The sequence below is a fragment of the Schistocerca piceifrons genome, chromosome 6, assembly GCF_021461385.2.
Source record: "Schistocerca piceifrons isolate TAMUIC-IGC-003096 chromosome 6, iqSchPice1.1, whole genome shotgun sequence".
NCBI classification, from domain to species: domain Eukaryota; kingdom Metazoa; phylum Arthropoda; class Insecta; order Orthoptera; family Acrididae; genus Schistocerca; species Schistocerca piceifrons.
The window spans coordinates 2,157,934-2,184,610 of NC_060143.1; the positions used below are offsets into that span (position 1 = coordinate 2,157,934).

At 45.1% G+C, this 26,677-nt stretch overlaps 1 protein-coding gene across 2 annotated transcripts in view; it reads right to left on the reverse strand.

Annotated features, from left to right (window-relative positions):
• LOC124803034 (probable phospholipid-transporting ATPase IIB) overlaps positions 1-26,677 on the reverse strand; it is a 189,156-nt gene that overhangs the window by 75,136 nt on the left and 87,343 nt on the right. For both annotated transcript variants that reach the window (XM_047264146.1, XM_047264147.1), the window contains one exon: positions 1,674-1,835. In XM_047264146.1, the coding sequence (XP_047120102.1) occupies positions 1,674-1,835 (162 nt within the window). The remainder of the gene's footprint in view (positions 1-1,673; positions 1,836-26,677) is intronic.

Genomic DNA, 26,677 nt, shown 5'->3' on the forward strand with positions numbered 1-26,677 from the left:
TTAACTTCCCCCACAGAAAGAAATCCGGGGATGTCAGACCCGGTGAACGTGCTTCGACGGCCAATCCACCTGTCATGAAATATACTATTCAATACCGCTTCAACTGCACGCGAGCTATGTGCCGGACATCCATCATGATGGAAGTACATTGCCATTCTGTCATCCAGCGAAACATCTTGTAGTAACATCGGTAGAACATTATGGAGGATATCAGCATACATCGCACCATTTAGATTGCCATCGATAAAATGGGGGCCAATTATCCTTCCTCCCACAATGCTGCACCATACATTAACCCGCCAAGGTCGCTGATATTCCACTTGTCATGGCTATTACGGATTTTTCCTTGGCTGAACACTTCCTGTTTCCTTAAATAACGTAACTATCCAGCGAACTGTCTGGACACTTGGATGAGGTCATTCAGGATACCAAGCAGCATACATAGCACATGCCCGTTGGGCATTTTGATCACAATAGCCACACATCAACACGATATCAACCTTTTCTGCAATTGGTAAATGCTTCATTTTAACATGGGTAATGTATCACGAAGCAAATACCGTCCGCACTGGCAGAATGTTACGTGATACCACGTCCTTGTACATTTGCGACTATTACAGCGCCATCCATCACAAAGCGAAAAAAATGGTCCAACTAAAACATTCATATTTCTTTACGCACTACACGAATATGTAATAAAAAAATGGGGGTTCCTATTTTTAAAAACGCAGTTGATATCCGTTTGACCTATGGCAACACCATCTAGCGGGCCAACCATAGCGCCATCTGGTTTGCCCCTTCAAGCTAGACGAGTTTCGTTCTTTGTAGTTTTTTCGTTTGATGCTTATTTCATGAGATATTTGGCCCGGTCGCTATCAATGGACCACCCTGTATATTTCTTCCATCTTTCAGTCTTCCCTTATTTGCTTAGTACACACTTGCTATCTCAACACTTGAAATTTATAAAGTAGCTTCTCTTTCCTCCAGAAGTTACTTTAATGTTCTTTTACAAAACATTTACCTTCACTATTACTACTCATACTTCTACCTGTACAGCTTTCTATTCACTTCTAGCCATTTTGCGTTGTTTCTGCTTTGCCACTTTGCTTTGAAGTCAATCTCATTTTTTATGCATCTGTATTCCTTATTCCCTGCTTCATTTGCTGCATTTCTATGTTCCTCTTTCATCGATTAAATTTAATCTCAAGTGTTATCAAAGGACTTCCACTGAGATTTGTCTTTTCAATGTATTTTTGTTGGGATGATTTCACTATTTTATCTCTAGAAGTTATCCATTATTGTTCGGTTGTGTGCAAGGCTAACATTACAAGGATACATTAATGACTAACTGGACAGTTGGCCCTGTAACTAGTGAAATGCCATTGCCCCTTCAGAAACTATACATTAGTCTGGTCTCTTTACACAGACACCTTTTGACACAGTTACACCAATGGTTCAGCTACCTCTATTGCTGAGGTATGCATGCCACCCTACAACAGCAAAAAGTCCATGGTGTGTGTGTGTGTTATACTGAACAGTCGTTAAGTTATATTCATTAGCACAAATTTGCTGATAATTCCTATTCCAAGGCCTTTATAGTTGATAAGATAAATAGAGGCAAACTGCTTTATCAACACTTAACACAAAACTGTTCTACATTTTGAATTTCTTACCTTAACTATTACACCCATCCGTTTGGTTTCTGATGTGAATGGGAAGATTTGCAAAATAGAGTATGAAAAGATGTGACCACTTGGTGTTCTTAGCTGCATGCTTACAAGATCTCTACGAACAAGAGCCAGTCCCACTTGCTCAGTCCATCGCACCAATGCAACCTAAACAGAGATCATACACAAACAGAGAATATCATATGTTATATGAATAACACACCGGCAAACATGAAAAAAAAAAAAAAAAAAAAAAATACAATTCCACAAATTTCAATGAACAAGAATTGTGTGTGTAAGGAAGTGATAAGATAAACAGTTTTGCTTCTTATAACTGATAACTCTTTAATAATGCACACTAGATTTAACAATTGCAGATGAGTTAATACTCAATTTCACAGTACAACTAAGCTAACTCCTGTAACTCTACATGTTCCACCCCAGCCAAGAAATGAAAAATACTTTTTTTCCATATACTATATGCTTACTGTCACTACAATCTGCATTAATGCATATTTCAAGAAGCATTCTATTCTAGTTTAGTGAAACATTAGAGCAGTGTACCATGCCAGGACCAGAGCCTATTTTTCCAATGAAGTGGAAGGTACAAACATCTGAGTAAAGTTATGAAGTAGAAACAGTAGCCCAGTCACTGTTTCATAGCAACAAATTTGGGTTATCTGTCATCAATTCGGACATAACACACAGTTTAAACCTATCCCAAATGATTATTTTCATTACATGCCTCCAAATCTATATCTGTAGGGATCTGAAAATGCAGCATTTATTTTTAACAAAATTTGTGTCTATTTTGAGAGAAATCAGAACCTACGTTGGTGTAACAAGCACCTAGTTTGGTGAAATAAGCAACTTTTTTTGTAAATGGTTACGGGATTAAAAAACCGTGGTTCACCTGGCCTGGGTGATACTACCTAGTGACGGCCCCTTACCAGGGATACGGTGAAGACTTCAATGGCAGCATAGGCGGAGAAGATGGACTTCGGTACGGTGGAGCTGGTGGAAGAGGCACCCTCTTGTCCAAGGCCAAAGTGGACAGAGGGCACGACGGTTCCATATGTTAGTGGTGGTGCCCCGACAGTGTCTCTTCCACATGTTAGTGGTGGTTGAATAAGTAATATTCCAGGCTAACAACCTGGTCTTACTTTGGGAATTCAGGGATGACTTCAGATTCCCAACTCTTTACAATATACAGCTTCAAGTCACAAAATGGAAAGTTCGCACAATGGATGCTCTACCCCAGGTGGTAAAATGATGAGGAATCCACTGTTACATCATGTAATGCAATGGGACCTAGGATTCTGGGAGTCCCAACATTTGTGATGAAGAAGAGATGGCATATATTGAAAAGCCTTCCAAAATTCAGTTCAAGAAGAAGTACTACTTTGGAACGTTAAACGTAAATTCTCTTCTGATAACTGGGAAACAAAAGGAATATGAATTATTTTTGCAGAAGAACGATATACAAATTATAGCAGTCCAGGGAACACGATTCTTAGGTGAGAATATAGTTGATACACAACATTATAGAACTTATAAAGGGAAACCAGCAGTGAGAATAATGAAAAACATGCTGATGTTTGGAACAGAATTTTATGTAAACAGAAAAACCTTAGACAGTGTAACAGAATTTAGATCGAATTCAGAAAGAATATCTGTGTTAACAATAAAGTGCAAGAATAAAAGTTACACACTCAAACTGTCATGCACCTATAAACGCAGACAACAGAAGAAATCTGGAGAAAGTAAATCAATTCTGGGATCTTTTAGAATCTGAAATTTCTATCATACCTAAAAAGATTGTTAAAATACTTCTTGGTGACTTCAATGTGCGAATTGGGAAGGAAAATAAACAGAAATGGTGAAAGACTGATCAATATGTGTAAAATGTTCCAGTTAAAACTCATGTCCACACATTTCTGCAAACTACCAAGAAAAGCCAAAACTTGGAGACATCCAAATTCAAACCTACGAGAATTTCAACTGGATCATGTAGCCATATCTAAAAGGTACATCACGGAAATTATGAATGGTAAAATAGTCAGAAATGGGGAATTCGACTCAGATCATTATATCTCTAAGATTAAAATAAAATTTCTCCCATCTAAAACAAAAAAAGATGACCAAGAAAGTGATCAGATACAACACCACTACAGCTAATATTACAATAGAAAACATATAAAAATTTAGAGAAGAAACTGAGACAAGTAAAGAAGGTGATTGGCGTGAACTTCAGATGCAAATAACTCAAGCAGCAGAGAAAACTTCAGGATTGACCAAGTATAAAAAGAAGACATGGTGGATTGAGGAGTGTGACAAAGCACTAATACACAGAATTCAAAAATGGAGAAAAGGAAGACGTTCGAAAAAAGAGTAAGACCTTGAACAATTCAGTCAACAAAGAAAAGAAACATCAAAAATAATCTGGAAAATCAAAAGAAACTTTGAAAATTCTCAGCTTATTGAAATAGAAGAAAATTTCACCAAAAATAATACTAGAAATTTTTACCAAACTTTTAAACACATACTTAAAGGATATCAGGTGCCAAGTATTTGTTTCAATGATGAAAATGGCAAAATGGTATTAAATAACAAGTGAAATTGTGAAATTTTAGCAACATTTTTTGAACATCTATTAAACTGTCCAGTTCCAGCAGATAAATTAGAATTTCCAGTGGCACCTCAAAACCCAGAGGAAGATTTCCCACCAACAGAGATAGAAATTCATGAAGCCATCAAAACACTCAAAAATAATAAAGCAAGTGGTGAAGACTCCATTACAGCAGAATTATTGCAGTGGTCAGAACCAAGAATCATAAAGGATCTACAACTGCTTCTTGAGAACATTTGGAAAACTGAAAAGATTCCAGTTGAATGGAAAACAGCAATAATCCACCCAACACATGAAAAGGGAGACAAAAAAAAAATGTCAATAATTACAGAGGAGTGTCACATCTGCCAGTGGCATACAAAATATTATCAAAAAATGTCCTGAACAGAGTGGTAGATACTATAGACAAACAACTGGGAGAATATCAGGGTGGTTTTCGAAAGAGAAGATCCTGTGCAGAACAAATTTTTAACTTAAAAACAATAATTCGCCATTGAATGTTAACCAGAGAACCAATAATAGTATCATTTATTGATTTCAAGAAAGAATTTGGTTAAACAGACAGAGAAACAATAGATAAGATCATTAGAGAATTTGGAGTTAAATCAAAATTGTTGTTGTTGTTGTTGTTGTGGTCTTCAGTCCTGAGACTGGTTTGATGCAGCTCTCCATGCTATTTTATCCTGAGCAAGCTTCTTCATCTTCCAGTACCTACTGCAACCTACATCCTTCTGAATCTGCTTAGTGTATTCATCTCTTGGTCTCCCCCTACGATTTTTACCCTCCACGCTGCCCTCCAATACTAAATTGGTGATCCCTTGATGCCTCAGAACATGTCCTACCAACGGATCCCTTCTTCTGGTCAAGTTGTGCCACAAACTCCTCTTCTCCCCAATCCTATTCAGTACCTCCTCATTAGTTATGTGATTTACCCATCTAATCTTCAGCATTCTTCTGTAGCACCACATTTCGAAAGCTTCTATTCTCTTCTTGTCCAAACTATTTACCGTCCGTGTTTCACTTCCATACATGGCTACACTCCATACAAATACTTTCAGAAACGACTTCCTGACACTTAAATCTATACTCGATGTTAACAAATTTCTCTTCTTGAGAAACGCTTTCCTTGCCATTGCCAGTCTACATTTTATATCCTCTCTACTTCGACCATCATCAGTTGTTTTGCTCCCCAAATAGCAAAACTCCTTTACTACTTTAAGTGTCTCATTTCCTAATCTAATTCCCTCAGCATCACCCGACTTAATTAGACTACATTCCATTATCCTCGTTTTGCCTTTGTTGATGTTCATCTTATATCCTCCCTTCAAGACACCATCCATTCCGTTCAACTGCTCTTCCAAGTCCATTGCTGTGTCTGACAGAATTACAATGTCATCGGCGAACCTCAAAGTTTTTATTTCTTCTACATGGATTTTAATACCTACTCCGAATTTTTCTTTTGTTTCCTTTACTGCTTGCTCAATATACAGATTGAATAACATCGGGGAGAGGCTACAACCCTGTCTTACTCCCTTCCCAACCACTGCTTCCCTTTCGTGCCCCTCGACTCTTATAACTGCCATCTGGTTTCTGTACAAATTGTAAATAGCCTTTCGCTCCCTGTATTTTACCCCTGCCACCGTTAGAATTTGAAAGAGAGTATTCCAGTCAACATTGTCAAAAGCTTTCTCTAAGTCTACAAATGCTAGAAACGTAGGTTTGCCTTTCCTTAATCTTTCTTCTAAGATAAGTCGTAAGGTCAGTATTGCCTCACGTGTTCCAGTATTTCTACAGAATCCAAACTGATCCTCCCCGAGGTCGGCTTCTACTAGTTTTTCCATTCGTCTGTAAAGAATTCGTGTTAGTATTTTGCAGCTGTGGCTTATTAAACTGATTGTTCGGTAATTCTCACATCTGTCAACACCTGCTTTCTTTGGGATTGGAATTATTATATTCTTCTTGAAGTCTGAGGGTATTTTGACTGTCTCGTACATCTTGCTCACCAGATGGTAGTTTTGTCAGGACTGGCTCTCCCAAGGCCGTCAGTAGTTCTAATGGAATGTTGTCTACTCCCGGGGCCTTGTTTCGGCTCAGGTCTTTCAGTGCTCTGTCAAACTCTTCACACAGTATCGTATCTCCCATTTCATCTTCATCTACATCCTCTTCCATTTCCATAATATTGTCCTCAAGTACATCGCCCTTGTATAGACCCTCTATATACTCCTTCCACCTTTCTGCTTTCCCCTCTTTGCTTAGAACTGGGTTTCCATCTGAGCTCTTGATATTCATACAAGTGGCTCTCTTTTCTCCAAAGGTCTCTTTAATTTTCCTGTTGGCTGTATCTATCTTACCCCTAGTGAGATAAGCCTCTACATCCTTACAATTTGTCCCCTAGCCATGCCTGCTTAGCCATTTTGCACTTCCTGTCGATCTCATTTTTGAGACGTTTGTATTCCTTTTTGCCTGCTTCATTTACTGCATTTTTATATTTTCTCCTTTCATCAATTAAAATCAACATTTCTTCTGTTACCCAAGGATTTCTACTAGCCCTCGTCTTTTTACCTACTTGATCCTCTGCTGCCTTCACTACTTCATCCCTCAGAGTTACCCATTCTTCTTCTACTGTATTTTTTTCCCCCATTCCTGTCCATTGTTCCCTTATGCTCTCCCTGAAACTCTGTACAACCTCTGGTTCTTTCAGTTTATCCATGTCCCATCTCCTTAAATTCCCACCTTTTTGCAGTTTCTTAAGTTTTAATCTACAGGTCATAACCAATAGATGGTGGTCAGAGTCCGCATCTGCCCCTGGAAATGTCTTACAATTTAAAACCTGGTTCCTAAATCTCTGTCTTACCATTATATAATCTATCTGATACCTTTTAGTATCTCCAGGGTTCTTCCATGTATACAACCTTCTATCATGATTCTTAAACCAAGTGTTAGCTATGATTAAGTTGTGCTCTGTGCAAAATTCTACCAGGCGGCTTCCTCTTTCATTTCTTAGCCCCAATCCATATTCAACTACTACATTTCCTTCTCTCCCTTTTCCTACACTCGAATTCCAGTCACCCATGACTATTAAATTTTCATCTCCCTTCACTATCTGAATAATTTCTTTTATTTCATCATACATTTCTTCAATTTCTTCGTCATCTGCAGAGCTAGTTGGCATATAAACTTGTACTACTGTAGTAGGTGTGGGCTTCGTATCTATCTTGGCCACAATAATGTGTTCACTAAGCTGTTTGTAGTAGCTTACCCGCATTCCTATTTTCCTATTCATTATTAAACCTACTCCTGCATAACCCCTATTTGACTTTGTGTTTATAACCCTGTAGTCACCTGACCAGAAGTCTTGTTCCTCCTGCCACCGAACTTCACTAATTCCACTATATCTAACTTTAACCTATCCATTTCCCTTTTCAAATTTTCTAACCTACCTGCCCGATTAAGGGATCTGACATTCCACGCTCCGATCCGTAGAACGCCAGTTTTCTTTCTCCTGATAACGACATCCTCTTGAGTAGTCCCCGCCCGGAGATCCGAATGGGGGACTATTTTACCTCCGGAATATTTTACCCAAGAGGACGTCATCATCATTTAATCATACAGTAAAGCCGCATGCCCTTGGGAAAAATTACGGCTGAAGTTTCCCCTTGCTTTCAGCCGTTCGCAGTACCAGCACAGCAAGGCCGTTTTGGTTATTGTTACAATGCCAGATCAGCCAATCATCCAGACTGTTCCCCTTGCAGCTACTGAAAAGGCTGCTGCCCCTCTTCAGGAACCACACGTTTGTCTGGCCTCTCAACAGATACCCCTCCGTTGTGGTTGCACCTACGGTACGGCTATCTGTATTGCTGAGGCGTGCAAGCCTCCCCACCAACGGCAAGGTCCACGGTTCATGGGGGCGAAGTAGGACAGAAAATAACTACTTGCACTTTATATGAAGAAACTCAGCATGGTATCTACAGTGCAGACACTACAAGTGTAGTAGGAGGCAGCGAGCACGAGGAAACCTCAAACACCTGATAGGTGAAGAGCGCTGTGAGGGTAACAAGTCCCCATCTCCCTTACACAGGTCAGTCAGCCTACACCCATGTTCTTTTTTTTTTTTTTTTCTTTTTTGTTTGTTTTGGTTTTAGGGCACAAAACTGCTATGGTCATTAGTGCCCGGTCCGTGACTTAGGAAACAGTAAAAATCGAAAATGGAAACCAGCAGAAATGGGAACGAAACTCAAAAAATTGGAGAAACTAAAAGCAGAAGGAAGGCTTAAAAATCCACTACAGAAAGGGGTTGGTTGTTCCCAAAAAAAGCTTCAAATGACTGACGTCATTTCACTGGCACTAATAAACTCGAGAACGCGATCGGCCGAGCGCGTGTCATCTGCTAAAATCGACGGTATATCAGGCGATAGCTGTAGACGGGAGCGTAACGGATTAAAATAGAGGCACTCAATTAAAAGGTGTCTGACCGTCCACAGCTGAGAGCAGCGGGGACAGAGTGGGGGAGGATCACCGCTTAAAAGATGTCCATGGCTAAAAAGACAGTGCCCTATCCGAAGTCTAGTTAAAATTACCTCCTCCCGACGACGCGTTCGGGAGGAAGAGGTCCAAGCACAAGGAAGAGCTTTCACGTCCCGCAATTTATTATGGGGAAGTCTCAACCAATGGGCGTGCCATAAAAGAACAACTCGATGACATAAAACGCTCCGTAGATCGGTGAAGGGAATCGATTGAATAGCTGGCCGAAGAAGGGAGACTGCAGCCTTGGCCGCTATATCGGCCGCCTCATTTCCACAGATACCAACGTGTCCTGGGAGCCAGAGGAACGCCACCGAGACGCCCCCCAGGTGGAGCAAGCGCAGACAGTCCTGAATCCGGTGGACCAGAGGGTGGACAGGGTAAAGAGCTTGGAGACTGAGGAGAGAGCTGAGAGAATCTGAACAGATAACATACTGTATCTGCTGTTGGCGGCGGATATAGTGGACAGCCTGGAGAACAGCATAAAGCTCCGCAGTATAAACCGAACACTGGTCGGGAAGCTGAAATTGATTTGGGGTGTCGCCAACAATATAAGCACTCCCTACACCTAACGATGTTTTCGAGCCATCAGTGTAAATAAATGTGGCTTCCTTCATTTGTGCACATAGAGCAGCAAATGCCCGACGATAAACAAGTGAAGGGGTACCATCCTTGGGAAATTGACAAAGGTCACGGAGCAGGCAGATCCGGGGACGGAGCCAAGGCGGTGTTGTACCCCAAGTTGTCAAGAAGGTTTTAGGAAAGCGAAAGGAAAGAGAATGGAGAAGTTGACGGAAGCGGACTCCCGGTGGTAGTAGGGAGGAGGGGCGGCCTGCATACCCTACATCAAAGGAGGCGTCGAAAAAAATGTCATGGGCTGGATCAGCAGGCAGGGAAGACAGATGGCTAGCATAACGACTCAGAAGGACTGCTCACCGATTGGACAGTGGAGGTTCAGCAGTCTCAGCATAAAGGCTTTCCACAGGGCTGGTGTAAAAAGCTCCAGACACTAAACGTAATCCACGGTAGTGGATAGAGTCGAGACGACGAAGAATAGACGGCCGAGCAGCGGAGTAAACTATGCTTCCATAGTCCAATTTCGAGCGCACTAAGGTGCAATAGAGGCGGAGAAGGACCATTCGGTCCGCTCCCCAGGAGGTACCATTCAGGACACGGAGGGTGTTGAGGGATCGCAGACAACGAGCCGAAAGATAGGAAACATGGGAGGACCAGCACAGTTTTCTGTCAAACATAAGACCCAAGAATTTAGCGACGTCTGAAAACGGAAGGTTGACAGGACCTAGATGTAAGGAGGGCGGAAGAAACTCCTTACGTCGCCAAAAATTAACACAAACGGTCTTACTGGGTGAGAAACGGAAGCCGGTTTCGATGCTCCACGAGTAGAGGTGATCGAGACATCCTTGAAGACGTTGTTCAAGAAGGCTGGTCCGTTGAGAGCTGTAGTAGATTGCAAAATCGTCCACAAAGAGGGAGCCCGAGACATCAGGAAGGAGACAATCCATAATTGGATTTATGGCAAACAGTACAACACTTAGCACGGAGCACTGGGGTACCCCGTTTTCTTGGGAGAAAGTACGGGAGAGAGTAGTGTTCACCCGCACTCGAAATGTGCGCTCTGCCATACATTCGCGAAGAAAAAGGGGCAGCCGACCTCGAAAGCACCAAGAGAACAGTGTGCGGAGGATGCCTATCCTCCAACAGGTATCATATTCTCTCTCCAGATCAAAAAATACTGCTACTGTTTGGCGTTTCTGGAGAAAATTGTTCATGATGTAAGTGGAGAGAGAAACAAGATGGTCAACTGCAGAACGATGCTTTCGGAAACCGCATTGGGCAGGTGTTAAAAGACTGCAGGACTCCAGCCACCAAGCTAAACGGCAATTCACCATACGCTCCAAAACCTTACATACACTACTCGTGAGAGCAATGGGGCGATAGCTAGAGGGGAGATGTTTGTCCTTTCCAGGTTTTGGAACAGGAACGACGATAGCTTCCCGCCATTGTCTGGGAAAAGTACTGTCAGTCCAAATTTGATTATAAATGCGAAGGAGGTAACGCAGACTATGGGTTGATAAATGCAGCAACATTTGGATGTGGATACCATCCGGTCCTGGGGCGGAGGAGCGAGAAGAATAGAGTGCATGTTGGAGTTCCCGAATGGAGAAAACAGTATTATAGCTTTCGCGATTTGGAGAGGAGAAAGAAAGAGGTTGCACTTCTGCTGCACGTTTCTTTGGGAGAAACGCTGGCGGGTAATTTGAAGAGCTCGAAATCGCAGCAAAGTGTTTACCCAAGGAGTTAGAAATTGCGACGGGGTCCACTACGTATCACGCGCGACAGTGAGCCCAGAGACCGGGGAGAAACTAGGCGCGCCAGATAACCGTCGAATCCGACTCCAAACTTCCGAGGAGGGAGTGAAGTTGTTAAATGAGCTAGTAAAGAATTTCCAGCTCGCCTTCTTGCTATCGCAGATGATGCGACGGCATTGCGCACGGAACTGCTTATAGCGGACACAGTTGGCCAAAGTAGGTTGGTGGCGGAAAACGCGAAGAGCACGTCGCCGCTCACTTATTGCGTCATGGCATGCCTCATTCCACCAAGGAACTGGGGGGCGCCGGGGCAATTCGGAGGTGCGTGGTATTGAACGTTCCGCAGCTGTAAGAATAACGTCAGTAAGAAGTGTGACCCCATCGTCGACGCTAGGAAAGTGACGGCTATCGAATGTCGCTAGAGACGAAAAAAGTGTCCAATCGGTTTGGGCAAACTTCCAGCGTCGCAGGTGCATATATGGCAGTTGAGGCTGCAGTCTAAGGACACATGGAAAGTGGTCACTCGAGTGTGTATCATCAAGGGCGAACCATTCGAAGCGCCCAGCTAGCGGAACGGTACCGACCGAAAGGTCCAAATGAGAGAAATTTGTCGTGGAGGCAGACAAAAATGTAGGGAGCCCAGTGTTGAGGCAAACTAGATCTGCTTGATGGAAGACGTCTAGCAATAGTGAGCTATGTGGACAAGGATGTGGAGATCCCCAAAGCGGGTGGTGGGCATTGAAGTCCCCAACCAGCAAATAGGGGGGTGGAAGCTGACCAAGAAGATGAAGGAGATCAGCTCGTGCCATTGGTGTGGACGATGGAATGTATACAGTACAAAGAGAAAAGGTATATCCAGAAAGGGAAAGACAGACAGTGACAGCTTGCAAGGAAGTGTTTAAGTGGATTGAGTGATAATGGAGAGTATCATGGAGAAGAATCATGGGTCCTCCATGGGCTGGAGTGCCTTCAACAGAGGGGAGATCAAATCGGACGGACTGAAAATGGGGGAGAACAAAGCGGTCATGGGGAAGCAGCTTTGTTTCCTGAAAACAGAAGATGACCGGCGAGTAGGATCGTAAGAGGATCGACAATTCGTCCTGATTGGCTCGAATGCCATGGATATTCCAGTGGATAATGGACATAGGGTGAACAGAAAATGGAGGAATGTGACCAAGGTTGCCGTCAACTCAACAACTGCTCAGAGCTTGCGACCGACAGCATGGAATGGCATTTAGCTGAAGGCAGAAGATCCTGATCCATAGGTTGTTCAGGAGCAGCTCCTGCCACCAGCGATCGGCCGGTTGATCGGCCGCCAGCAGTGCGCCTCGGCGACACAGAAGACGGCCGAGGGCGATTTCTGCCAGGTGGTGCTGTAGATGGGACACGCCTTGGCGGAGAAGGAGATGAACTGGGTTTCTTATTAGCCTTCTTGGAAATATGATGTTTAGATGAAGGGGGAACCGATGGTTGTGAAGTTGGGGTACGTAAAAAATTTTCACGAGTATGCTCTTTTTTCGAAGTCTTGGTGTCTGACTTGTGGGCTCGAGATTTAGCAGAACCCGATGAAAGGTGAGCCATAGAGTGGGCAGGCGAAAGTGGTGAGGTTGAACAGGCGATCTTTGTGCTGGCCGATCTGACGACCGTGGTACTAAATGTGAGGTCGCAAGTCTGCGTGGCCGCCTCCTTTGTTGGCCGAGGAGAAGCAAGGACAGTGCTGTATTTTCCTGTCTGAGGCACGGTGGGCAGTCGACTGGCGAATAACTTTCGAGCAGCAAAGGTCAACACCTTTTCCTTCACTCTGATTTCCTGGATGAGCTTTTCGTCCTTAAAAACGGGGCAATCTCGAGAGGAAGCAGCGTGGTCACCCATACAGTTGATGCAGCGAGGGGATGGAGGTGGACAAGCACCCTCATGGGCATCCTTGCTACATGTAACACATTTGGCCGGATTGGAACAGGACTGGCTGGTGTGATTGAACCGCTGACACCGATAGCAACGCGTAGGGAACGGAAATGATCTCATAGCCTGCTTTGATTTTCGATGGGAGTTGAACTTTGTCAAATGTCAAGAAGACAGTGCGGGTTGGAATGATGTTCGTGTCAACCCTTTTCATAACTCTATGAACAGCCGTTACGCCCTGATCAGACAGGTAGTGCTGAATTTCTTCGTCAGACAATCATCGAGGGAGCATGTATAAACGACTCCACGCGAGGAATTTAAAGTGCGGTGCGGTTCAACCCGGACAGGGAAGGGGTGGAGCAGTGAAGTACGCAGCAATTTATGTGCTTGGAGGGCACTGACTGTTTCCAACAACAAGGTGCCATTCCGTAATCTGGAACAAGACTTTACAGGACCTGCAATTGCGTCGACACCTTTCTGAATAATGAAAGGGTTGACCGTGGAGAAGTCGTGACCTTCGTCAGACCGAGAAACAACAAGGAACTGTGGCAACGATGGAAGAACTGTCTGTGGCTGAGACTCAGTGAACGTATGCTTGTGAGCAGACATAGTGGAAGGTGAGGAAACCATTGCGGAAGAATCCCCCATGATTATCGGCGTCTCTGATGGCGCGCTCCTCCCTCGTGGGGGCCCTCACTAAGGGCACTCCCGCCTTAGGTGATTGTTCACACCTCAGGTCACACCTCCCGACAAATGGACGGAGGGACCAATCGGCACTTTCAGAAGGTATCAGCTCGGGTAATCACCCCTCCCTGGGCCTGGCCATTACCAGGGGGTACGTACGTGTCCTACCTGTCTACCCGGGGCGGGGAATTACGCGTTACCCCATCACCGGCTACGCATGGAAATGCGTGGGTCGGCCTTCAGACACACACAGGGAGGAAAAAAGAGAAAGGGTAAGGAAAGAAGAGGGGTCTCAAATGCCGCAGCAGAGAAAAGGGCAGAGAGAAGAGGTAAGGAAAAGAGAAGGACTGAGGAAGGACGAAGACTTGCAAGCGGAGAAAGCAAAGAATTTGTAACAGTTTCGAGCGTCCGTCTCCGGATGTAGGCACAAACCATACTCCCAGAGGGGGAGAAAGGGAAGGAAAGAGCCAGAAGTGAGGGGAGGGGGGGGGGGGGGGGGGGCGAAGATGAGGGATAGGGAAGGATGCGGAAAAGGAAGGTATGCAGCCCGGAAAGGAAGGAGGGCCACATTAGCTTGGGGTCCCGTGCTCGCTACGTACGTATCCACAAAAGAGTTGTGGACCCCCTGGGGGGACCCATGTTCTGTTTTTCTGGGAAAGGAGAACTGACAAATGGATTACCTATCCCTTCTGGTACTGAGAAAGTCATACTCAAAGCATGTGAAGCACCAGAATTACACGCTTTGCTCATTTCAACATAAGAAAAGAAAATAATGATAGATACACAACACAAAGTAAAGTAGAGTGCAGAAACCATTTGGTAACAATTACTGTGCAATTATGTGCTGATGTTGGCAACACTGTAAACAAAGTAGTTCAGCCACAACCCCTACCAGTCTGTAATCCAACTATAGTTCAAAACACCCCAATACTGCCATGTTATAGTGTCTGCAATTTTGCATCATACCAACTTTACCTAACAGACAAAAGTACTTCTGTTTTTGTTTTCATTTTGTTTTATGATGTTAAGTCCCAAGGTTGAGTTCAGCTTTGCCATACACAGCATGTCTTACAAGGGCCGCACAACCACCTGTTGTTTGATGAGGGACTGGAGTGTAACTTATGAATGCACTGATATGTCGTCACATTCATACACAGATGTGCTCTTTTATTTTGCAAATTCATTTTTAAGCACATTCATTTCACAAACTGTGCTGCCACAGATGATGCGCAATACTAGTAAGGGAAACTGGTTACTTTTTCAACATTTACCTGCAGAAAATAAAGTTACTTCTAACTATCTCTGACAAAATAGTTCATCTGCGCACAATTCACAATGAAATAGTGAATATTACAAAATTTGTATTTATCACAAATGCAAATCTTTCAGGTTCCTACCAATCTGATATTTTACTGTATCCTTCTAAAAAGTTCATCAATAATTTACAATCAATATATGCATAATGAGGGCAATGTGTACTGCAGGAAACGGAAACTTTCGTAAGTGTTAATTGGTCGCCTAGTGGAAAGGGTTCATCATTTGTTCAAATAATATTTATGTAAATGTAACACCTAAGGTGTTGTGCCTGCTCGAAGAAATATTCTCTCAGATAAACAAATATTATGGCAGTAGTTGAATGAACCACATGTTTTTATTCACTGGTGGAAAAGTTTAAAGGTACCTGCAAAACTGTAACCAGTGATCAACACTTTTGGCATCTGGAAGCAGTATCAACCTCTGTAGTGCAAATCTGTATTATTAATTTAACCAAGAAGGCCAATGACTTACAATCGAACAAATTGCTGAAAAACATTGGGTAAGTGTTGGTATAATACCGGGTGATCAAAAAGTCAGTATAAAAGTGAAAACTTAATAAACCACCGAATAATGTAGATAGAGGGGTAAAAATTGACACACATGCTTGGAATGACATGTGGTTTAAAAAAAAAAAGTTCACAAAATGTACGACAGATGGCACTGGAGAGAAAAACGTTAGTGACTGCGCATGACAATCATGTATAAAAGAAGCTGTAATGAGAGAGAGAATCAGATGCGCCAGCTGTCGCAGCATGTTCACGTTACCCGAAAAGGCACTTTTAGTGAAGCTGTATTATCAGAATGGGGAATGTGCTAGTTCAGCGTTATGATCCTTTCACCATAGGAAGGGGATTCAAATGTGTAAAGGTCCGTTGGCAAATGCAGCTGTGGCGAGAATGATTTCGAAGTTCGAAGCCATGGGTTGTTTAGACGATAGACCCCATAGTGGCCGACTGAGCACAGGGCGTAAAGCTGCTGAGACAGTTCAGGAAGAAATGGAGACTGTAGCGGGTTCGTCTATGCACGGGGAAGTCAGCGCTTTTGCAGTCGCATGTCGCACTGGCATTCCATACACTACTGTTTGGTTGGCACTTAGGCGTACCCTCCAATGCTATCTGTACAAAATCCATCGGAATCATGAACTGTTACCTGGCGTATTAGTGAAGCGGAGGACATTTGCGGTGTGGGCGTTTCAAAAGATGGCGGAAGATGACGATTGGTAGAGTAACGTGTTGTGGACCGACGAAGCTCATTTCACGCTCCGAGGGTCTGTCAACGCTCACAACTGCAGAATTTGGGCTGCCGAAAATCCGTTATCGGGCCTTTTTTCTTCGAGGAAATGCGTGATTCTGATTTTGTAGCTGCTACCGTGACGGGTGAGAGGTACGCCAATATGTTACAGAATTGCTTCATCCCCAGCCTGGCTGATAAACACCTGCTGGAATGTATGATGTTTATGCAGGATGGCGCTCCACCCCATATTGCTAGATGCATGAAAGCTCTCTTGCACACGTCGTTTGGTGATAATCGTGTGCTCAGCCACCACTTTCGTCACGCCTGGCTTCTCAGGTCTCCAGACCTCAGTCTGTGCGATTATTGGCTTTGGGGTTACCTGAAATTGCAAGTGTATCATGATCGATCAACATCTCTAGGGATGCTGAAAGACAACATCCGACAACAATGCCTCCGGACATGCTTTACAGTGCTGTTCACAACATTATTCCTCGACTACAGTTATTGTTGAGGAATGATGGTTGACATATGGAGCATTTCCTGTAAAGATCATCATCTTTGCTTTGCCTTACATTGTTATGCTAATTATTGCTATTCTGATAAGATGAAGCGCCATCTGTTGGACATTTTCTGAAATTTTGTAGCACCATCTGTCGGACATTTTCTGAACTTTTGTATTTTTTTGGTTCTAATAAAACCCCATGTCATTCCAAGCATGTGTGGCAATTTGTATCTCTCTATCTACATTATTCCATGATTTATTCAGTTTTCAAATTTATACTGACTTTTTGATCACCCAGTACATTCCATCATTTAAAACAAACTACTATAACACTTGCACAAAGTGGGTTCCCTGAGAGCTTACCATTCGTCACAAGGAATAGAGATTTTGCATTTGCACTGAACTCAAAAACTGTTTCAATAGCGAAGGTGATGCATTTTCTGACAGGGTTTTAAAGTATGATGAGACTTGGCTACATCATTTTCAGGCAGTGTCTAAGCATCAAAGCATGCTGTGGAAACAACCTGCATAACCTGCCCATGAAACTTCAAAACACAACCGTCAGAGGGGAATGTCAAGTTAACCACCTTTCCAGGTGCCATAGTTCGCTTTTCTGTGATTTTTTGGAGGAGAAACATTACCAACAGTCTATACTGTTCAGGTATGATTGAGAACAAATTTAAGCCTGTGCTGAAGAGAAAATGTCTGGGATAGTAGATAAAGAGCATGCACTTTCTTTATTTCAATGCTCAAGCTCATAAGGCACAACTGACACAGGAAACTACCGATAAAGAAGGTTCAGAGTTTCTATCTCATCTTCCTTACAGCCCTGTCCTTGGCCCTTCAGGCCTTTATCTGTTTCATCCAATGACAGAGGCTCTGCACGACAGCAAATCCAATGATAACACAGAGGTGAAGGAAAAAGTACAAAACTGGCTTCATGGTTCACGTAAAGATCTCTTCACTAAGGGGATAAGAAGAGTCATAAGAAGATGGAACAAAAGCATACAACAAAATATACAGCAATAGTTGTTTTTTGTTTTGTTTTCCTTCAGGGCACAAAAACAACTAACACCATATGCACACGTGTCAGAACCGTAGAACACGAAGACAAAAAAGGAGTTAAAAGCGACTAAATTTTAAACCCAGTTGACGGAAGGAAAAACAGCTAAAAACAGGGGCTTTCTGTTGGAGAAAGGCAAAAAATACGCTGTAAAGACAGCGGAGTTCCCGAACCAAAGATTAGATGTCCTTCACCATAATGCTACGACGGATGAAAATTGAAACACAGTCGCAGCCCGCACGTCGTTCGCTAAAACAGCTGATATCTCAGATGGCAAATGTAAATTAGAATGTTAAGTGGTTGAAAAAAGGGCAGTCCATAATGAAATGGCAAACTGTCAGAGGCTGATGGCAACGGGTACAAAATGGTGGAGGATTACCACATAAAAAATGGTGGTGGCGAAAAAGACTGTGCCCAATACACAACCTAGCACAATGATCTCCTTGCAGCAAGAGGGCCGAGAGGTTGGTTGGTTTAAAAGAGGGGGCAAGGGACCAAACTACAAGATCATCAGTCCCTTGTTCCAAAGGAAACAATGACACAAGGGTGAGAACAAGACAATGAGACTTGCAACACAAAACAGAATGAAAGGAAAAACCACAAAAATGACTGAAGGGCAACAAACACTTAAATGGACAGAAGGGGACAAGGAAACCACAAAGACAGGCAGAAGAGGTTAAAATGAGAAAGCTGGTTACCATGTCTGGCTGATCATGAGGATAAAAAGGAAAAACCAGCCACTCTGCAACACATTAAAACCTCCACCCTGAAAGCACTAGGGTGGAAGACATACAGGGACAAAGGACATGTGCTAAAACTTAGAGCAAATGATAAAACTCACCCTCACAAATAAAACATAAAACTAAAGCTGCTGTTGAGGTATTGTCACCCAACACCGAAGGTAGGATGCTGGGAAAGTTAAAAGTCTGCCGCAGAGTGGCTAAAAGTGGACAGTGCAGCAAGAGATGGACGACCGTCATTCGTGGGCCACAGCGACACCGAGGTGGGTCCACGCGACGGAGGAGGTAACCATGCGTCAGCCACATATGGCCAATGTGGAGCCGACAGAGAACCACAGAGTCTCTGCAAGAGACACGCACAGAGGTCTTCCACATACTCGTTGTTTCCTTAATGGCACACAGCTTGTTGTGAGGTTATGCCATTCCGTCTCCCAAAGCTGCAAAACCTTGCGGTGTAATACTGAACGCACGTCAGTTTCAGAGAAGCCAATCTCCATAAGCGGTTTCTGCGTAGCCTGTTTGGCCAGCCTGTCGGCAAGTCTGTTGCCTGGGATTCTGATGTGACCTGGGGCCCAGACAAACACCACTGAATGACTGGACCATTCCAGGGCACAGATGGACTCCTCAATGGTCACTACCAAAGAATAAAGAGGGTAGCACTGGTCGATGGCTTGTAGGCTCCTCAAGGAGTCAGTACACAGGAGAAATTACTCACCTGGGCATGAACAGATGTGCTCAACAGCACGAGACATGGTCGCCAGATCTGCAGTGAAAACACTGCAGCCACCTGGCAAGGAGTACTGTTCTATATGTCCTCCATGAACATAGGCAAAGTCAACATGACCATCAGCCATCTGTGTAAACCACTTCATGGCCCCGGTAACTGTCGACAATCGAGAGGAAGTGACATCGGAGAGTCTCGTGGTTAACTGAGTCCCTAGGGCCATGTGAAAGGTCCAGGCGAAGCCGCGGCCTATGTGAACACCATGGAGGTGTTTGTGAATGAACCTCAAGTATAGGTGGTAAAGGCAAGAACTCCAATTTGGAGAGAAGGGATCACACACGAACTGCAATTGTAAGCCCTGACCTGGGCCACCGATGCGGGAGATGAACCGCCATGGGCAGGAAAAGGAGATGGTAATTCAGATGCGCAGGAGAACTATGAATGTGTGTGACATAACTGGAGAGCAATTGTGCACTCCTAACCTGCAATGGAGGGACTCCGGCCTCCACCAGGACACTGTTCATTGGACTCATCCTACAACCTACTGTCGCTAAGCGAATGGGATAGTGGTGCACTGGGTTGAGTAAATGCAATGGTGAGGGTGCCACTGAACCATAAACCAGACTCCCATAGTCAAGGTGGGATTGAACAAGGGCTCTGTAGAGCTGCAGCAGCATAGAGTGATCTGCACCCCAGTTGGTGTTTCTCAGGCAGCAGAGGGCATTGGGGTTCTGCCAGCACTTTCGCTGAAGCTGACGGAGGTGAGAAGGCCAAGTGAATCGGGTGTCAAAAACCAGTCCTAAGAATCGGAATGTCTCCACTACAGTGAGTGGATTGTCATTAAGGTAAAGTTCTGGTTCTGGATGAATGGTACGACGCCGACAGAAGTGCATAACACCCAACTTTGCAGCCAAAAAACTGGAACCGTGGGCTAGAGCCCATGACTGCGCCTTGTGGATGGCTCCCTGTAGGTGCCGCTCAGCAACACCAGTACTGGTGAGGCAGTATGAAATGCAGAAGTTGTTGGCATACAGAGAAGGTGAGACGGACGGCCCTACAGCTGCTGCTGGACCATTAATGGCCACTAAAACTATAGACACACTCAATACAGAGCTCTGCTGGACCCTATTCTCCTGGATATAGGGGCAACTATGGGAGACACCAACTTGGACACAAGAAGTACAAAGCGACAGGAAATTCTGGATAAAAATCAGGAGCGAGCCTCAGAAACCCCAATTGTATAAAGTGGCAAGGATATGATGTTGCCAGGTCATGTCATACGCCTTTCGTAAATCAAAAAAGATGGCAACCAGGTGTCGGCTTCTGGAAAAGGCTTTTCGGATGGCAGACTCGAGGGACACAGGATTATCAGTGGTAGAGCGACCCTGGCGGAAGCCGCCCTGACATGGAGCCAGTAGGCCACGTGACTCCAGGACCCATCCCAACCGCCGACACATCATACGTGCCAGCAGCTTACAAAGAATGTTGGTAAGGCTGATGGGCCGATAGCTATCCACATCAAGCAGGTTTTTACGGGTTTAAGCATCGGAATGGTGGTACTCTCCTGCCTTGGTGATGGAAAGACGCAATCGCACCAGATCCGGTTGAAGATGATGAGGAGATGTCACCTGTAGTCAGATGAGAGATGTTTAATCAACTGACTATGGCAGAGGTCGAATTGAGACAGTCTCTGCCTCGGCCAGTAAGGACGGTGCCACCCCACAAGGGATTATAGGCATTAAAATATCCCACTAGTAGGAAAGGTTTAGGGAATTGATCAGTCAGTGCAGCTAATACATTTCAGGACTGAGTTTAGGACATAAACGCAAACTCTACCTGACACTAGATTGTAGTCTCTACGGTTCCTGTAATATCCCTTATAGCCATGGAGGGTAGGTGTCTGCATTGCTGGGAACCAGGTTTCTTACAGGGCAATGCAGAAAGCAGGTGTAAAGCTTAACAGTTGCCGTAGCTCAGCCAAGCGGTGGAAAAAACCACCACACTTCCACTGGAGCATGACGTCACCACGAGACTGGGAAGGCATGGAACATTGGATGAGGTAATTTACGCCTCAGGGTCACTTGCTGCTACTCACTTATTGCCTGAGCAGTCTCTATCCATTGTGTCTGAGGGTCTGGCGAGCTCTATGTCCTCATCAGACACCAGAATCTTCACCCTATCCCCAGACGCAGAGCTTGTAGGTAGCGTTGGTGTGGATGCCACCGCAATTTCCTTGGTCTTAGGGGTCTTCTTTTTGGACTTTTTTCGCTGCTCCTCGGGTTGCTCTGGCTGGGAGGGTTTCACTGATTCAGTCTCCGGGACTGAGGATAAGCATGAAGCCTTACGACCAGCTGCTTTTAGGCACTTCAGCCACTGGTGGATGTCAAAGAAGACTTGTGCTTCTCCAGCTGGGAAGTGAAGACTGGTGTCCTCGATGGTTGGGAGGAGGTGGTGGTGGTGGTGGTTGGGGGAGGGGGGGAGTGCTCCTGAGGTAGGTGGTGCAGCACCAACAGTGGGGGAAGTGCCCCCCCCCCCCCCATCAAGGGGGCAGGAACTGATGGGGCTACAACTGTTCTCATAGTGACAGCGTATAAGATGGTCATAGCCACAGGATGTAGCCGTTTACATTTTCTCTTAGGCTAAGTGTAGGCCAGTCAGTTGAGTGTCTTGTATTCCATGATTTTTCTCTCTTTCTGTAAAATTCTGCAGTCTGGCAAGCTAGGCGAATGATGCTCTCCACAGTTGACACAGATGGGAGGCGGGGATGTGATGAACATCCACAATCTCGACATGTGATGCTGGAAGTACAGAGGGAAGACATATGGCCGAACTTCCAGCATTTAAAGCACCACAGTGGGAGAGGGATATATGGACTGACATCACAGTGGCAGACCATCATCTTGACCTTCTCGGGTAAGGTGTCACATAGGCCAAGATGAAGGCACCAGTGGCAACCTGATTATCCCTCAGACCCGATGGGCATGCCGGACGAAATGAACACCTCGCCGCTCTAACTTGGCGTCCAGCTCGTTGTCTGACTGCAAAAGAAGGACCCTGTGAAATACAATACCCTGGATCGTATTTAAGCTCTTATGTGGCGTGATGGTAACAGAAACATCCCCCAACTTGTTACAAGCGAGTAAAGCCCGTGACTAGGCAGAGGATGCTGTTTTTACCAAGACTGACATCACAGCGGCAGACCATCATCTCCACCGCCCCAAACTCGTCCTCTAAATGCTCTACAAAAAACAGTGGCTTCATCGAAACAAAGGAGTCCCCATCAGTTCTCATACATACGAGGTACCAGGGCGAATAAGGTTCGCTGCCATCCTTAGCCCGGCGTTCGATCCATGGTGTGGCCAGCGACAGGAATGATTTAGGGTCATACTTTCTTGCATTGTACTGAGACTTGGAACACTTAGAGACTGCTGGTTTTTGATCACCAGCAAGTGATGATGTGGTATACTTCATCACGCATCATTCGCCCTGATGCCACCCACTCCAACCAGGGGCCTCCCCACAGGTGCCACTCAGCCGCGGCAAAAGCCACCTGGCAGGATGGCCTTTGCCGAGAGTCCTGATGCCCCAGGGAGATGGGCATTTACTCCTTGGCATACGTGGGGAGTTAATGGCGCAGGCATCAGCAGAGTGGTCTCTATGTTGTCAGGGGGCTACAACCAACAGGGTACATGCTGGCCCCACCACAACAGACTGGCTACCATGCTGGATATGAGGTGCAAGGAAGTCCATGCTCATCATTGGCGCAAAAAGCGACACTGCATAGTGGGTGGAGGAAAATGCACCCGGGGAGGTGTCCTCGCCCAAGAGATCGAGAATGAGCTGGACTGCAGAACGACAATGAGTGGGCTGAAGATCTCAAGGCACGATGGACATGATGCACCATGTAAGGCGCCCTTCCCCAATTGGTTCGCTCTTTGGAAAGATTTTGAAAAATGGAGGTCAAACCCTACAGGGGACCATCACATAAAGGCCAAAACATGTGAGACTCTCCTTTTAGTCGCCTCTGATGACAGGCAGGAATATCTCGGGCCTATTGTAATCCCTGGACCCGCAAATGGTGGAGGGGCGAGGGGGGGAGAGGGGCCTGAGAGGAGGACAGTCAACCCACATGGAGAGGTTTAATTCCCCGGAGCTTCTGCCCATGAAGGGAAGACCAGTGGTGATGCTGAAGTGACACAAGCTGCTGACAGATGGCAACACAGGGATCATCGCAGGGAAAGGAATAACTAGTGGGCTGAGGTAGGGGGTCCGCAGCCTTGGCAGCAGTGTCAGTGGCCTCGTTTTGTGTCAGACTGATGTGACCAGGGCCCCAAATAAAAATTACAGCGGCTCTATCAACAGCGAGTGAGTGAAAACTTTCCTGGATCAGTTACACTAAGGGATGAATGGTGTGCAAAACACAAGGTCACTGAGAGAGTTGGAGCGAATGAAACAATTGAAAAGCCGTTGTCGCTGGATGTACTGCATGGCCTGATACAGGGCGATGAGCTCCGCTGTAAATACTGAGCAGTGTTCTGGAAGCCGATACCAAAAATTGTTGGTGCCAATGATGAAGGCACACCCGACACCAGTCAGTCAGCCCAAGAGCCATCAGTACAAATGAAAATATTATTGCGAAGTTCTGTGCGAAGGTCAAGACACTTACAGCAATAGAGCGAGTCTGGAGTAGTGTCCTTAGGGGCTAATGAAGTCCAAGGTGAACATGGGCCACCGCATGAAGTCAAGATGGTGAAAGGTTCACACACATTTACAAAGTGGCAGGTAGTGTGAAGTTAAGCTGCCGGAGCAACATCCAAAAGTGAGCTCCAGGAGGTAACAGAGAAGAGGGATGCACCTCATACTGGTGGTCAAAGCAGCCATCAAAGGAGACATAGGCTGGGTGGCCATGCATGGTAGTCAAATGGCAAGCGTATCTGCTGACGAGAACATCACGTCTGTATGACAGTGGGGGTTGGTAGCTTCTACTTATGGACTCTCAACCAGGCTATTGTAAAGGGTGCCAGTGGCCAAGTGGATGCCACGTTGGTACATTGTATTGAGACATCGTAAGATGGATGTACGTGCAGTTGCATAAACGAAACACACACAGTCTAGTTTTGAACGGACAAATGATCAGGACAAATGGGGAAGGGTGGCCTGATTCTGTACCCAGAAAGTGCCGCTTAGGACACACAGGACACTGAGGGATTGGGTATGGTGGGTGCCCAGGTAAGACACGTGGATGGGCCAAGAAATTTTCCTACTGAGCATGAGCCCCAGGAATTTCATAGTTTTAATGAATGGAAGAGCAATAGGCAATGGTGGAAGAAACCCATTGCACCAACAGAAATTCATAATACAAATGGTTATGGCAGTGGAAAAGTAAAAGCCATCGTCATGAGTACAGGCAATCAAGACATCGCTGAAGACACCGCTCAAGAAGACATGTCTGTGGAGAACTGCATTAGATTGCAAAGTCATCAACGAAAAGGGTGCCAGAGATGCCTGGTGAGAGACAGGCCATAATAGGGTTAATGGCTATAGTAAAGAGGGCAATGTTCGGGACAGAACCCTGAGGCACACAGTTTCCCTGGGTGAAGGTGTCCGACAATGCAGAAACAACACAGACCTTGAAAACTCTGTCTCTTAAAAATTCCTGAAGGAAACGGGGCAGGTGAAGTCGGAAGACCCACGTTTAGAGTGTACGGAAGATACCAGTCCTACAGCATGTGTTGTAGGCTTTCCCCAAATCAAAAATCACGGCAACAGCCAGGTATTTGTGCAAAAAACCATTCATGACATGGGGATCAACAGCACAACGGCATACTTGAAATCTACGTTGTGCAGTTGTTAATAAACTGCGAGACTTGAACCAATATATCAGCTGCGTGTTGTTTTGTTTTGTTTTAGGGCACAAAAACAACTAGTGTGATATGCAACCATGTCACAACTGTAAAACACATAGACAAAGAGAGGAGTTAAAACGACTACACGTTAATCCCAATCGACAGAAGAGAAGACAGCTAAAAACAGGGACATGGAGAAATGTTTATAAAAGACGCCATGGAAAAACAGAGGTCCTGAACTAAAAATTATATGTCCTTCACTATATTGTTACAACGGATACAAATTAAAATGTGGTTGTGCACTAAAACAGATGATAACTCAGACAGCAAACACAAATGAGAACATAAGTGGCTAAAAAAGGGGCATTCCGTCAGGAAATGGTGGACCATCAAAAATTGAGCACAATGAGCACAAAGTTGTGAGGGAGCACCGCTCAACAAATGGTGATAGCTACAAAGACAGTGTCCGATACGGAACCTAGCTATCACACGGCGAGAAGGTCAAGAGGGGGTCATCCAAGCCACCACGAGAGACTTAATAACCCAGAGCTTGGGCTAACGGTGATGCCAAAGTGACACCACATGCTGACAGATGGCAACACAGAGATCACTGGTGGGAATGTAAGAACTAGTGGGCTGAGGTACCAAGACTGCAGACTTGGCAGAAACCTCATTTCCCATCACACCGACATGACCAGGAGCCCACATAAACAACACAGTGGCTCCATCAGGAGTGAGGAAGTGACAGCTTTCCTGGAATCATTGCACTAAGGGATGGATAGTGTACAGCAAACAGAGGCTTCGAAGGGCACAGAGAAGGTCAGAGCAGATGTCACAATTGAAAAGCCTGTGTTGCCAGATGCACTGTGTGGACTGAAACAGGGCGAAGAGCTCTGCTATAAATACTGAGCAGTGTTCAGGGAGCCGATACCAAAAAATGTAGATGCCAATGATGAAGGCACAACCAACACCACAGTCAGTCCAAGAGCCATCAGTGTACACAAAGGTACTATCATGAAGTTCCTTGTGAAGGTCGTGAAACTGAAGGCGATAGAGCAAGGCTGGAGTAGTGCCCTTAGGAAGTGAACGAAGGCCAAGGTGAACAGGGGCCGCCACACGAAGCCAAGGTGGTGAAGGTTCATACCCATTGGGAAAGTGGCAGGTAGAGTGAAGTTAAACTTTCGGAGCACGGGCTGAAAGCGAGCTGAGGAGGTAACAGAGAAGAGGGACGCACCCCATACTGGCGATCCAAGGAGTCATCGAAGAAGGAGGCATAGGATGGGTGGCCATGCATGGCATACAAGTGGCATGCATATCTGCTAAGGATAGAGACACGACAGTAGGACAACAGTAGTTCAGCAGCTTCTAGATACAGACTCTCAAATGGGCTAGTGTAATAGGCATCAGCGGCCAAACAGATACCACGGTGGTGGACAGTACTGAGATGGCGTAAAGGGGACGGGTGTGCAGATGCATAAACGAAACACCCATAGTCTATTTTTGAAAGGACAAAGGACTG